At 52.1% G+C, this 12318-nt stretch overlaps 1 protein-coding gene across 1 annotated transcript in view; it reads right to left on the bottom strand.

Moving 5' to 3' along the window:
• Positions 1 to 732: 732 nt before the first annotated feature.
• The window catches only part of FAM198A (family with sequence similarity 198, member A), an 18301-nt gene continuing 6715 nt past the window's right edge, over positions 733 to 12318 (bottom strand). Inside the window, exons 2-4 of the mRNA XM_012649671.1 lie at positions 3439 to 3561; positions 1566 to 1669; positions 733 to 943 (exon numbers count right to left, since the gene is read on the bottom strand). Coding sequence (XP_012505125.1) covers positions 733 to 943; positions 1566 to 1669; positions 3439 to 3561 — 438 coding nt within the window. The remainder of the gene's footprint in view (positions 944 to 1565; positions 1670 to 3438; positions 3562 to 12318) is intronic.

Here is a 12318-nt window from a genome sequence, read left to right as displayed (position 1 = left end):
AGAGTGCTAGGATTACAGGCGTGAGCCACCGCGCCTGGCCTACTTTTATTTTTCAATTTGCATGTAGTGTGAGTGTGAATAACATACACACATACACATCTCTAGGGAGTTTCTGGGACTTTCACTTTTTATTTTATATGCTTCTATTATTTAAGAATTTATTTATAGAGAGCATGTATTACTTTTATAATTTTTAAACCGAAAAACACAACTGAGTAAGAATTAAAAATGTAGAGGCTGTAAAGACAAATGCTCCACGTTTCATTTCTTAGACCCAAGTCTACTTTAAGCCAGAGCAGTTCTGGGCCACAAGTACAGTTCTATGAAGATTCTTTAGGTTTGTCTCCTGTGTTGCCTGTGGGCGTGCACACGTGCCACACACATCAGCACACCTGTACACACACTCAGCGTTGTCCAGCTTTGCATGTGCACGTGCGAGGCACAATTTCACAGCGCCTGAAGCAGTGCACAGAATATGTTTTAATGTCTTTATTGGTGCAGGGGAGTGAACAGCCAGAGCTAAGAAGGCAGAAAGGAACGCATTGAGATTAAAAACCCACGGCCACCTCCACCATGCCAAGCAGGTGAAACATCTATGTGCCCCTCTGGTTTCTGGCTTTTCCCATTTGTGCACAAGATGGGTGACCCCAGGAAGACGCGGTCATCAGGATGGAGGCTCATCGACCCAGGGTTGTACTGTGAGGTGAGAGCCCTGCCTGGGCAGTGGTGGGCTCATGGGTCCTCGTCCCTGAAGAGTGTGAGGTTGTGCTTCCGGATGTGTCCCAGCAGCACCTGTCCTCGCCGCTCCAGGGTCTGGAGGACCCGCTTCAGCCCCTGCTCCCCGCCTTGGCTTTCCCAGAACACCGGGTCCATCTGCAGCGACTTGAGTAGCATATTCCGTAGACACCCTGAAGCAAGAACCTTCACGGCAGACTCGGGAAACCTGGAGCAAAGTCCCCGTGACAGGAAGGAAAAGTGCTGTCAGGGATCTCACAGTTTCAGTGAAAGGCCAACCAGGTGGCCAGAGCTTGCACAGCCGAGGAACCCTGGCAAAGCTGGCCTGCCTCTCCCTAGGCCCGCACCTGCTAGCTCATTCCCCGAGGACCTTTCGGCTGGCTGTGCTGTGAACGCAGGGTAGAGCTTTCAGATGGGTCCGATCCCATAGAGACGCCGGGCAGATCAGTCCTGCTCCTGGCCTCCACTGGGCAAATGCAGGGCCAGAAGGAGCCCTAGGAAGGCTGAGCTGCCTGCCCAGAAGAAGCAGGGAGATGCACGCTCCCCGGCGAGCTCTCCCACCCAGAGGAAAGAAGGGCTACACTTCCCACCCCCAGCAGTGCGGCTGGTGCTCTGCAGGTGCGTGAAACCCTCTGGATGCTGCGGGGCGGGGGCGGCGCTGCCAACTGTATCCCCTCTCACTTTCCAGCCTCCCCTGCCAACCTTTAGCTCAGATCCAACAGCTTTTGTCCGATGGACGGTGAGCTTCTTAGGAGCCATGTTTCAAGGTCCCACGTCTGCAGCAGGGCCATCAAGCCCCTGAACCTCCACCCAACCTTTCTGACCCTTACCCATCGATGCCCTCCAGCAGCCGAAAGTTCAGCCTGTCCTCGGGGTGCTGAAGGTTGCCGGCATTATCGATGAAGACCAGATGAGACGGGTCGCTGCTCCGGACCTTGGGGGAAGATGGGCAGAGACAGAGGTGGGTGAGGGTGCAGCAGGTGCCTACGGCCTGTCAGGGTGAAGGGGCTGGGGGTCCTGAGCTGTCGGTCCCACCATCCACCCCACAAATGGTCCCCACAGCTGAATGCTTACCCAGGCTGGGCCCTGTGTAAAGTGCGTCCAGGCATCATCTCAATTAATCCTCCCACCAGCCTTAGGAGGTGGGCACTAGCATTAGCCCCATTTCGCAGCGACAGACGCACAAAGAAGTCAAACGATTTGCACAAGATCACACAGCTGAGTAGCTGCGCTAGTTCACACCTGGACCCACAGGGCTGCGCCACAGCACCGCCTGCTGAACTGCAGGGCAGAGGGCCCGATTCCTGCTCTGGGGGCTGAAGGGGCGAGGAGGGCAGAAGGAATGGGCAGGTGCGAGGCGGCCTGCTCCTCAGGGCTGTCACCTCACGCACGTGCACACACACGCCACCCCTTTGTGCCCCCTGTGCCTGCACACCTGGGCACCTCCCAGCATCACCCAGAACACACAATACTGTCCTTTATGCTCGGTGAGCCCTGACCACACTCTGTCTCCACCGGCAAACCTTTTCAAACCTAAAATCAGCCACAGAGAGGTCTTCATTTCCTTAAAGAACACAGTGTGGTCGGGAACAGGAGGCTGTCGCTTCCGGCCCCCTCCCCATACACACTCCATTGCCACGGATTCTGCGACAGTCCGTGGGAATTCCCCACAGCCCCCACCAGTGACCTAGGCTGAGACCGTGAACTTCTGTCTCCAAGACGCCGGCTTCCACTGTCTCTGCCTCTTCTCCCTCCTCACCCCCTCCACACGTCAGGAATGTCCTTTTCTCCAACCCTGACAACCCTGCCTTCTGAAAACTGCTGTCCTATGCATCTGTGAAACGCCTGCCCACCAGGGGCAAGGGTGGATGTGAAAGCTTTACCTCTCCTGGAATACTTGCCTGTGACCAGGGAAAAGGAGACATAGCTCTGGTGACAAGGGATGAGAATTACCAGGACCTGCCACTAGGCAGCCCCGGCCTCTGGGTGGCGTGGCCTGCTGCAAGCTCAGCCCTGGGCCCCACGCTGACAGCTGCTCTCCAAGAGCAACTGCCAAGGTGAGGCTGGGAGCACACAGGGCTCACCGCGGGAGGAGATGGCGAAGCCCTTCCCCACAGGGAGCACCTCGCTGCTTGTGCAAAAGAAGTGGCCACTCTGCCCTGCCAGCCCTTCTGCTGGCCTCGGCGCATTGCTCCCCACCCTGGGCTCTAGTTTTAACAGGCGGCAGCACAGTGTTTCTCTGACCAGCACCAGCCCGTGAGCCGGCAGGGTCTCGGGTTCATGCCCGGATGCTGCCACCAACCAGCCATGTGGCCTTGGAAATTCCCTTCCCTCCCAGGCATGCCACGATTCCTCATTTACTGGCACAATGGGGACACTGACCAGACACACAGTTCTCAAACTCTGCTGCCAGGAGCCCTAGGGGTTCCCCTGGGTCTCTAGGGGGAAGTGGGGACAGTGAAAACGGGGTTCTAGCCCCCACCCCACACTCCACCTAACCACGTTCTCAAAGGTCCATTTGTCAGTTTTATATGTTGTGGCTTCTTGGACATATTATTCAAGCAAAGGGTTCTGCTGCTAACGAGAATGGGATTGGGGAACCCCAGCATCAGACAATCTCTGAAACTTGTTCACAGCATCTTCTGAAGGAGACAGGAAAACCCAAGTCTGAGGTGACAGGGGGATGGCGGGGAAGAGATATACCAGGATGTGGACCAGCCGCAGTTCGGCCGGGTTCCGGCATTTCTCTCGAAGCCTCTCTTCCACACAGGGGTCTGAGGGCTCAGGCTCGAAGCCACAGCAGTAGCGATCCAGGCGATCGTGGACCTGTGGAGACAGCCAGCCTTTGAGGGGGTGTGGCCTGGCACCTGCCCCCACCACGCCCAACATTTAGGCCACCCGACCTGCTGCTCCCTGTGTGACCCAGGAGGCTCTCTGCGCTGGTCAGCTCTGCTGCCGGCCTCCAGCCAGCAATGGGGCCTCTGCTCTGCCCCTCTGGCCAGCTCTGCACACCAGGAGCTGTCTGCACAGGCCTCGGGCCAGTGTGGATGCCCACCCGGTGCCACTGCCTGACCTGCACTGCTGCTCCTGATCGCTGGCCTGGTGCTGACAGGCCACAGAGTGCTGCCCATCTGTCCCTCTACCTAGGGAGCCCTGTGCCGGGCTCCACTTTTCTTCCTTCAGCAGCGAATACTGCATCAGGGAGTCCTCCCTTTTTCCGAGGTGCGAGTCCTTTCATGACATTCTTGACAGCTCCGAGCAGACAGATCTTTCACCCTGCAGTAGCCCGAGCCAGCGGGGAGGGAGGAGGCATCCTCAGTGCGTGGGGATCAGTTCTGAGAAGCTTCACCACCGTCCCCTGCACAGACACATAGACAGCACACGCAGCACTTCAGAGTGGACCTGAGCACTCCTGGAATCCCCTGCCCGCCGCCTTCTTAGAAGGAAGGCGGCACAGCCTGCAAGTCAGAAATTAAGAAGAATCAGGGTCTGCCCCTAGCCCTGACCCCCAGGGGATATCATCTGCTGTGAGCATCAGGCACAGAGGCTGAGAATGGACAGGACTAAACGCAGGAGTGGCACAGTCCTCTGGGGATGGAGCCGGGTGGGTTTGCTCTAGGGAGACAAACAGGAAAAGGAGGTAGCGTGGCAAAGGCCTGGGAGGTGCGAGGAAGTTGGGGAGAAAGGAAGGAGGGTGGTGAGCAGCAGGGAGTGGCCACCAGGAACAGGAAGGGCGAGCTGGGAAGACTCCCTCTTTTTCCCTCTTAGCAAGGAAGGCTGCTAGATGCAACACCTTGATGAGTGCTTAGGGTATAAGGTGAGATCTCCAGACGTCCAGGTGCAGGAAGACTTGCTTCGCCTGGGAGAAGGTGAAGGGCAGCTGGGAGCAGCAGGAGTCTGAGGGTCTGAGATGTGCCCTCCTGGAAGCTTCCGGCCTTCAGCAAATCTGCCTCCATCCTGCCCTTGACTCCCCAGGCTTCCTGGGGCTTTTTCCCCCCATTCTCTGAAGTCCTTAATGTTTTACCAAAAATAAATTATTTCTTGCTTAAGTCAACCAGAGTTAGTCTATTGCTTGGAATCAAATTCTCTCCACGTGGTGCACCCCCTGAATTTGTTCTCTTCCAGTTTAACATGCTTAGGTTCTGATACCGTGAACCTGGGCTCACCTGCACAGGGTCCCCACCATACGGTCCCCACTATACAGTCCCCACATCTGTTGGTGCTCTCTGGCCCCTGGACAGGCTCGGCCCACCATGCAATAGGCTGAAAGTGCCAGAAAATTGATGCCCCCAGGAGCAAACTTCAAACAATGACTTATAGTGTTAGTGCACAAATATCAGATATCCTAGGCCCTTGCCCCAGGGGAATGACGTCCTGCAGGAGTGTTCTACACAGTCTCCCGAGGGCCCTCATCTGAGTGGAGCCCACTTGCCCACAGAGGCAGCCTGCTCATGACAAAACCCTTCCTTGGCTTTCCTTCCTTCCCTCCCCCACTTCCCCATCTGCTCACCAGGTTCCTAGGACACCTCCCAAACAAACGGCTGTACCCAAATCCTTGTCTCAGGGTCTGCGTTTCAGGGACCCCAAACCTACATAGAGACCCTGCACCGTCTTATCGCTGTCACGTGTCCAGGCTTTTGCTGCTCAACATTCTTACCACACCTTAGCACCTAGCACTGGACACAGCACTCCAGCTGGGGGTCGGGCCAGAGCAGCGCAGAAACCCCACTCCCTGAGCCCAGGTGCTAAGACTGGATTAGTGTCTTTGCCGATCCCATCGCACTGTCGCACCTGTTGCGCGTGCCCCAACCTAACACAGCTGAGTCTCTGTCTCCTATGTGGCCATCCAGCCAGGCCTTCATCACCCTGCATTCACAGCGCCGACTCGCAGGCCCTCAGTGGAGGACTCTGCATTTGACGTGATGCCATCTCCCCTCTGATCTCTCCTTGCAGCCTGTTGAATCCTTTTCGGATTGCTTTGCTGTCCCAGGCATTTGCTTCCCCTGCCCCTGACAGTTTCAGGTCCCCTGCCAGCCAGGCCAGGAAGCCACCATATCGTGGGAGAGTTTTCAGCCACAAGTAACAGAAAGACCTGACTCAAATGGCTTAAAACATAAGGAAAACAGAGATCATCTCCAGTGGGAAGGCCTGAGGTAGGGCAGGCAGGGTGCGCTGAGCAGCGCCATGTTGTTACTTTCCACTCTGCACTTCACATTCACAATGGTATCAACACCCTGGTGTTGTCTTAGGAAGCCTGCAGGTGGCTGCTGCCTTGTTTGTGTCCAGTAGGAAAGAGAAGAAGGGGGTGGGAGGCTGGAGACAGAGAAGGAATCTTTCCCAACAACCGTGGACTAGAAGTCCTTCCCTTCAGCCTGATGAGGACACACACTCATCCCTGGACTAATAGCAGCCAGTGGAAGATGGTGATGCACTGACCCCCAAACCCAGGGCCTCTGACCCAGGTGTGCGTGGAAGGGGACTCAAATCAGGGCTCTGTGAGGAAGGAGCACAGAGCACCTGGCTGGGCCCCGCACAGCGCAGATGCCCTCATTCAGGCTGCTCCTACACATGTTGCCAGGACAGGGCTGAAGACAGAGCCCTGCAGCACACACCAGAGACCCCTCAGCCCTCCAGTTCATTGTAAATCCACTAAAGCCAGTATCACACCACCCATATTTCTCCACATTGACCGTGAACTTAGCAAGGGAGATCTGACTGCCTGCTTTCATAAACACCCCTCCTTAGCAAGAGCCGCTCCAGAGGCTGCCCACACAGTGGTTTAGTACAGAGGTCAGCAAACTTCTCTAGAAAGGACCAGAGAGTGAATATTTTAGGCTTCTCAGGCCATATGGTCTCTGTCATGACTACTCAAGCCACTGTAGTACGCAGCGTATGTATTACAGCAATACATAAACAAGGTGTGGCTATGCTCCGATAATACTTTATATACACCGAAATTTGAATTTCATACAAATTTTAGATGTCCAAAAATATTATTATTCTTTCAGTTTTTTTCAATCACTTAAAAATGCCAAAACCATTCTAAACCATTCTAAAAACAGGCTGGGATGAATTGGCCATGCTGTGGGTAATGGTTTGGCTTGTGAGCTCTGGTTTGGAGTCCAGATGAATCTAGGGCTGCATCCTGGCTCCACTGCGTCCTAACTATGTGACCTGAGGATGGTATTAATCATGCTATGCCTCAGTTTTCTCATCAAGAAAATGGGGCAGTGGTACTCCCATGGGGCTGTGCTGAGGCCCACAGGGGATGATGATGTATGTGAGACGGGGGTGGTTGCTATGGAAAGTTCTTAGTAGTCGCTGGCCCCAGGAGGGACAGGTCAGAGGTTTCCTCCCAGGAACTGCTGGCCTCACCCTGGCCCACCTCACCCTAAAGACCTGAGAACCAGAGCCTGGCACGAAGTACGAGTTATGATGGCCTGGCCCCTCTCTTCCACGGGCAAGCCCAGTGTTCGCAGCATGGATGTATCTGTGAGACAGAAACCCACCAGCTGAGCTCTCTTTGGCTGGGAGAGTCAATGTCAGGGCAGCTCTAGCAAGACTGGAGAGCAGTCACTGCTCTGGATCTCACTTTGTGCCTGCTGCAGAGCCAGCCAAACCCCCTGGCTCCTGCCAACACCCCCCCGATCCTATCTCAAGGCCATTCTGTTCAGATTTCGACTCGAGGCAGCATTTATCTGCAAAGGAAACTGCGGGAAATATTGGCTCATATGCTACGTGCAGCGCTGGCTTCCCCAAAGCTATTCCCATGTGAATGTTTAACAGGAAGGAGGTGGCTGGCACACTGGCCGGTTAGGTTATTTTGCCACGCTGTCTGGTTGGTTTTTTTCTATGGAAGAGAAATTAAGTTTAAACAGCAACAGACCAGCAGCCAATCAAGACCAAGCTTAACTTTCATTCCCATGTTTGCTCAGGATTTCATTTTCTTCCCTTTTGAGAAAATGAAAGTTACCAAGAAAAAATGATAATCCTTGTAGTTTTGATTTCTGAGCCACCCTGGCATAACCCTGTGAACTGCAGTTCCTGTTTACTGTCAGTCGAGCCATTGTACAGCCCTCACTCTGTGCCGGGGCCTTCTCAGTGCTTTACATGTCACAACCCATTTGGCCCCTCCCAGCAGCCATGAGGTAGACACCATCATTATCCCCATTAGTAAGATGAGGAAACCGAGTCACAGAGGCTGAGTACTGTGCCTAAGGTCACATAGCTAGGAAGTGCTGGCACCTGGATTTGAACCTGGCAGTCTAACTCATGACCACTAAGTCAGACAGTGCAGCAGGCACGTGTTCTCTGGCATCAGAGACTACAAGCTCCTGTACAGCAAAGATAAAGACCTGTCTCAATCTGATCCTAGCACCCAGCACTCGTTTAACACAAACAGAAACATAGTTGAAGTTTTTTGAATGCAAGAATGAACAAAGCACATGCCTGAGTGACAGCGTGAAGGACATAGTAGGGTCTTGTATGAGGACTCTGGTCACCGAAAGCCTGCCCACCACACCCTACATCCCTGCCCAGGGAGGTGTCAGGGGAGGCCAGCCTCTGTGACCTCCCAACAGGACATTTGGGTGGGACAAGATGCTGCAATCTGCCAAGGTGGGGTACCAGGCCCAGGTGTGGGAGAGGGAAGGTCCAGGGGGAGCCCAGCACAGGGGCTGAGGGGGTTCAAGTTCTTTACCCAGACCTCCCAGGCTCCTGTTCAAGACTGGGTTTCCTTAGCCAGTGTCCAATCTGGGTCTCGTAGATTCCAGAAGAGCCACCTGCTGTCCCTGGTGGCCCATGCCCCCAGGAAACACTTTCCCAACCTGGAAGAAGTCACAGGCCTGCGATTTTTGGGGTGGAAAAGGAGGCTGTTGGCTGGGCAGGCTTGCTGCCTGGGGGTCAGAAAGTTGTAGCGTGGCTGGAGGCAGGAGGACATCCAAGCCCCCTTCTCACACCCCAACATTCTCTCCATGGAGGGCAGCTGGCCCACACTGGCTGGCTGTTAAAGAACTCAGTGAGGCTCTGGGGAGGCCAGAGCATGGGGGAGGAGGACTGAGGGGTCTGAGCATTCACCCTGCTGTGCTCCCTGTGTTTCTGAACATCTTCCCTGGAGGCTTCAGGGAAGGAACATATGGACCACCTCATCTGCCCCAAGCCAGAGGCCACAAGTCTAGGCAGCAGCTTGGGAAGCAGGTGAATACGCCAGCTGATGGGCTTGGAGGAGCCGGACTGAGAATTGCAGCTTATCTAAAAAGACATCTGTAGGTTGCTCTACATTTTCACGTCAACAAAAAGCCCAGCAGCCATTAAAAGATGAATCCACCACAGCAAAGTAGGTGCTGACCAAGAAAGCTAGGATGAGGCACCGTGAGCACACCTGTCACAGACAGTCCCCACATCAATAATCAGAGGGGAAGTATGATCTCCTCCATGGGTCCCTGAACGGTGTTGGATAAAATGACATTAATACATCCATTCCTGGCAACGACAACTCTTCACAAAGCAGGAAGAATGAACAGTTCTTCATCACGACGACTTCAGTCAAAAGCTGGCATGACATTTAATGGTGAAACACTAGAAATCGTCCCAAGCCTGCAAGACACAGGTCATGTCCCTCATCCCATTAATATTTACCACTGCTCCTGAGGCACCAGCACATGTGATGAAGTAAGAATCAGAAAGAAGAGGACATGACGAGACAATGCCATTCCTTCCAGATGAGGCGACGGCATCCTGGGGAAGCCCGAGAGGATAAACTGAGCGACTGTTGAAAGCAAGACGAAGTTAGCAGGTGGCCAGGAACAAAATTAATACACAGAAATAACAGCCTTCATACGAAGAACTACCAGCCAGAAGAAAAGATCCAATTTTCAGTGGCTGCAAGAAGATAAAATACCCAGGAATAACCCAGCATGAAAGTGAAGATCCAGTTGAAGAAAACATCAAGGTCTTCCGCGGAGCATGAATCAATGGGAGACGTAACCTGTTCTCGGCTAGAATGGCTCTATATTTTAGGATGCAAATTCTCTCTACATTAGTCCACAAAAATTTAATTTGATTTCAGTAAATTCCCAAAATGATTTGGGAAGAGGAAGGAAGTAACAAGCTGATCCTAAGTGTCATATGAAAAAGCTATACAATAATATCATGAAGATTCTAAAAATGAGCAGTGAGAAGGACCAAGCCTTAGTAGTTACCAACATAAAATATCGAGCTCAGTAATTAAAATGGTGTGATTCTGGCATATAAATAGACCCTTTCCTGGAACAGACATGAGTCCAGAAATAGACCTGTATACAGATGGAAATTGGCTGTATGGTAAAGGTAGCCTGTCAAATTGGGGGAAAGATTGATTATTCAACAAATGATGTTGGGAAATTTGGGTTGCTGTCTTAAAACCTATCACTTATTCCAAAATAACTTCCAGATGGATCAAAGATATATGAAAAGCATGAGAGAATTGTTTAAATAATCCTGAAATGAGGATAGCCTTTTAAAATATAACATGCGAAAAGCTTGATCATATTAACAATGTAAAATTTTTTTAGAAGTTCTGCACAGCAAAAGGACTATAAACAAAGCTTAATGACAATGGAATCTAAGAAAAATATTACACTACAGTGCAAACAAAAGGCTAATTTCCTCAGTCTAAAAAAACCTCTTAAAATCATTAAGAGAAAGACCAACACCCTAAGAGAAAATTGGGCAAAGAATATAGACGGTATTTTTGTTTTTGTTTTAAAAGGCTTTTAAACAGAAACAGGACCAGAGTGAAAAAACACCGAAGGTACTCACATTCAGGTTGTGCACACGCAGGGTCAGCACCTCAGTGAGCACCTCTTAAATTTTTGTGCCTTGGGCACCTCCCTTGCCTCATGAATGAGTTTTCCATTGCTGCATAAGAAATTACCACGAGCTTAGTGGCTTAAAAGAACACATTTACTATTTCACAGTTTCTGTGAGTCAGGAGTCACATTTTTGCTGGGTTCTCTGCTCAGGGTCTCACCAGGCTAACATCAAGGTGTAGACCAAGGCCACATCTCACAGCCGCTCAGGGCCCTCTCCTAAGCTCATGCAGGTTGCCAGCAGACACCATTCCTTGCAGCTGTAAAACTGAGGTACTCAAGGAGTTTGGGGTCCTCATCTCCCCTCCCCATAGGCAATGAATAATATGTCTGTTCCCTTTCTTCCCTGAGGCCGGCAGGAGACTCTCACGTGCTTCACCTTCTTTAAAGACCAGGTCAGGCCCACCCTGGATGATCTCCCTCTTGATTAACTCAAAGTTCACTAATCAGTAACCTAATCCCTGGAGTGACATTCCCTCATATTCACAGGTCTCACCCACACTCAAGGCAAGGGGCTTTATGCCAGACAGGTGGCAAAGCCAGGAGCCACCATGGAATTTTGTCTATCACCCCTCACCATACTCTAGATCCTGCTTTTAGACATATGAAAAGATGCTCAATGTCACCTTTAAAGGCACTTGCCCAGGCAGGTGGCTTCATTCCTCCGTACTTGGCTGCCCTGTCTGTCCAACAGGGAGAAGTGTGGCATCCATGTTTGGGGCCTGCTGTGGGACTTCAGTGACATTGCCAGGCAGGTGTATGGACTTTGTAAATATTAATATTAGCTACTATTCTGTGTCACGTCTCTGGTTAGCAGCCTCAGAGGTTGGCAGTGGTCTCCGATCTGGGCTCCTTTCTAACTGACAGAGCTTCTGACGTTCCAGAAGACCAAGGGGGAGGAGACACGCGAGAACTGAAGCCGCAGATCTGGACTCAAAACGAGGAACACACACGGGATCACAAATGGCCGAAATGGGCTAGTCTCACAGAAGAGACTCAAGAAATAACCTTTCCGGGGTCAGTTAGGTGCAGCAAAGAGGCCAAACTGCACTGGATTCGATCCTGCCTGCCACACTGAAGGCTTTGCGACTGTAGGCAGGTTCCTTAGCCCTTCTAAGCCTCAGTTTCCCATCTGCACAATGGAGCTAAAAATAGGGCCTGCCTTCTGTGGCTGTTGTACAGAAGCACGTGCGAAGTGCTGCGACAGTGTTAGGCATCGATAGACGGTGGCCTCTGTTCTGGATGCCCCAGTTAATTACCTGCCAGAGGCAGGGGCTCGACAAATGATTGTCATGCTTTTTACCTCTGTGATTCCACAGTGGACTCTGAAAGAAATGTAGGTCTCAGGATTCTTTTTGGTCTAGAGGAAGAAGTGATATTTCAAGAAGCAGAACACAGCAGCACCTACAAGAAAAATCATACAAAGACCCTGGAAGCTCATATAATCACTAGTTCATTCATTCATTCATTCATTCAACAAGTGCTTACCTGGACCCAGCCAAGGATTTGGCTGTTGCTGGGCATGTGGCAGTGAGCAAAACAGAGAGAGAGAGAGAGAGAGAGAGAGAGAGGGTAAATGTGTGAACAAATGAATATTTACACATGGTGAGGGAATCAGAAAGGAAACAGGGCGCCATGAAAGAGAAAGGACGGCAGTGGGGGAGGGGAGGTCAGGGGCGTGGCGGCCTGAGGAGGGGTCAGAGGCAGCTCAGAGCAGGGGCTCCAGGCGGGGACA

Source organism: Propithecus coquereli, unplaced genomic scaffold (assembly GCF_000956105.1).
Source record: "Propithecus coquereli isolate 6110/MARCELLA unplaced genomic scaffold, Pcoq_1.0 Scaffold1, whole genome shotgun sequence".
Classification (NCBI taxonomy): Eukaryota; Metazoa; Chordata; class Mammalia; order Primates; family Indriidae; genus Propithecus; species Propithecus coquereli.
This window is presented reverse-complemented; position numbering and strand designations above follow the sequence as displayed.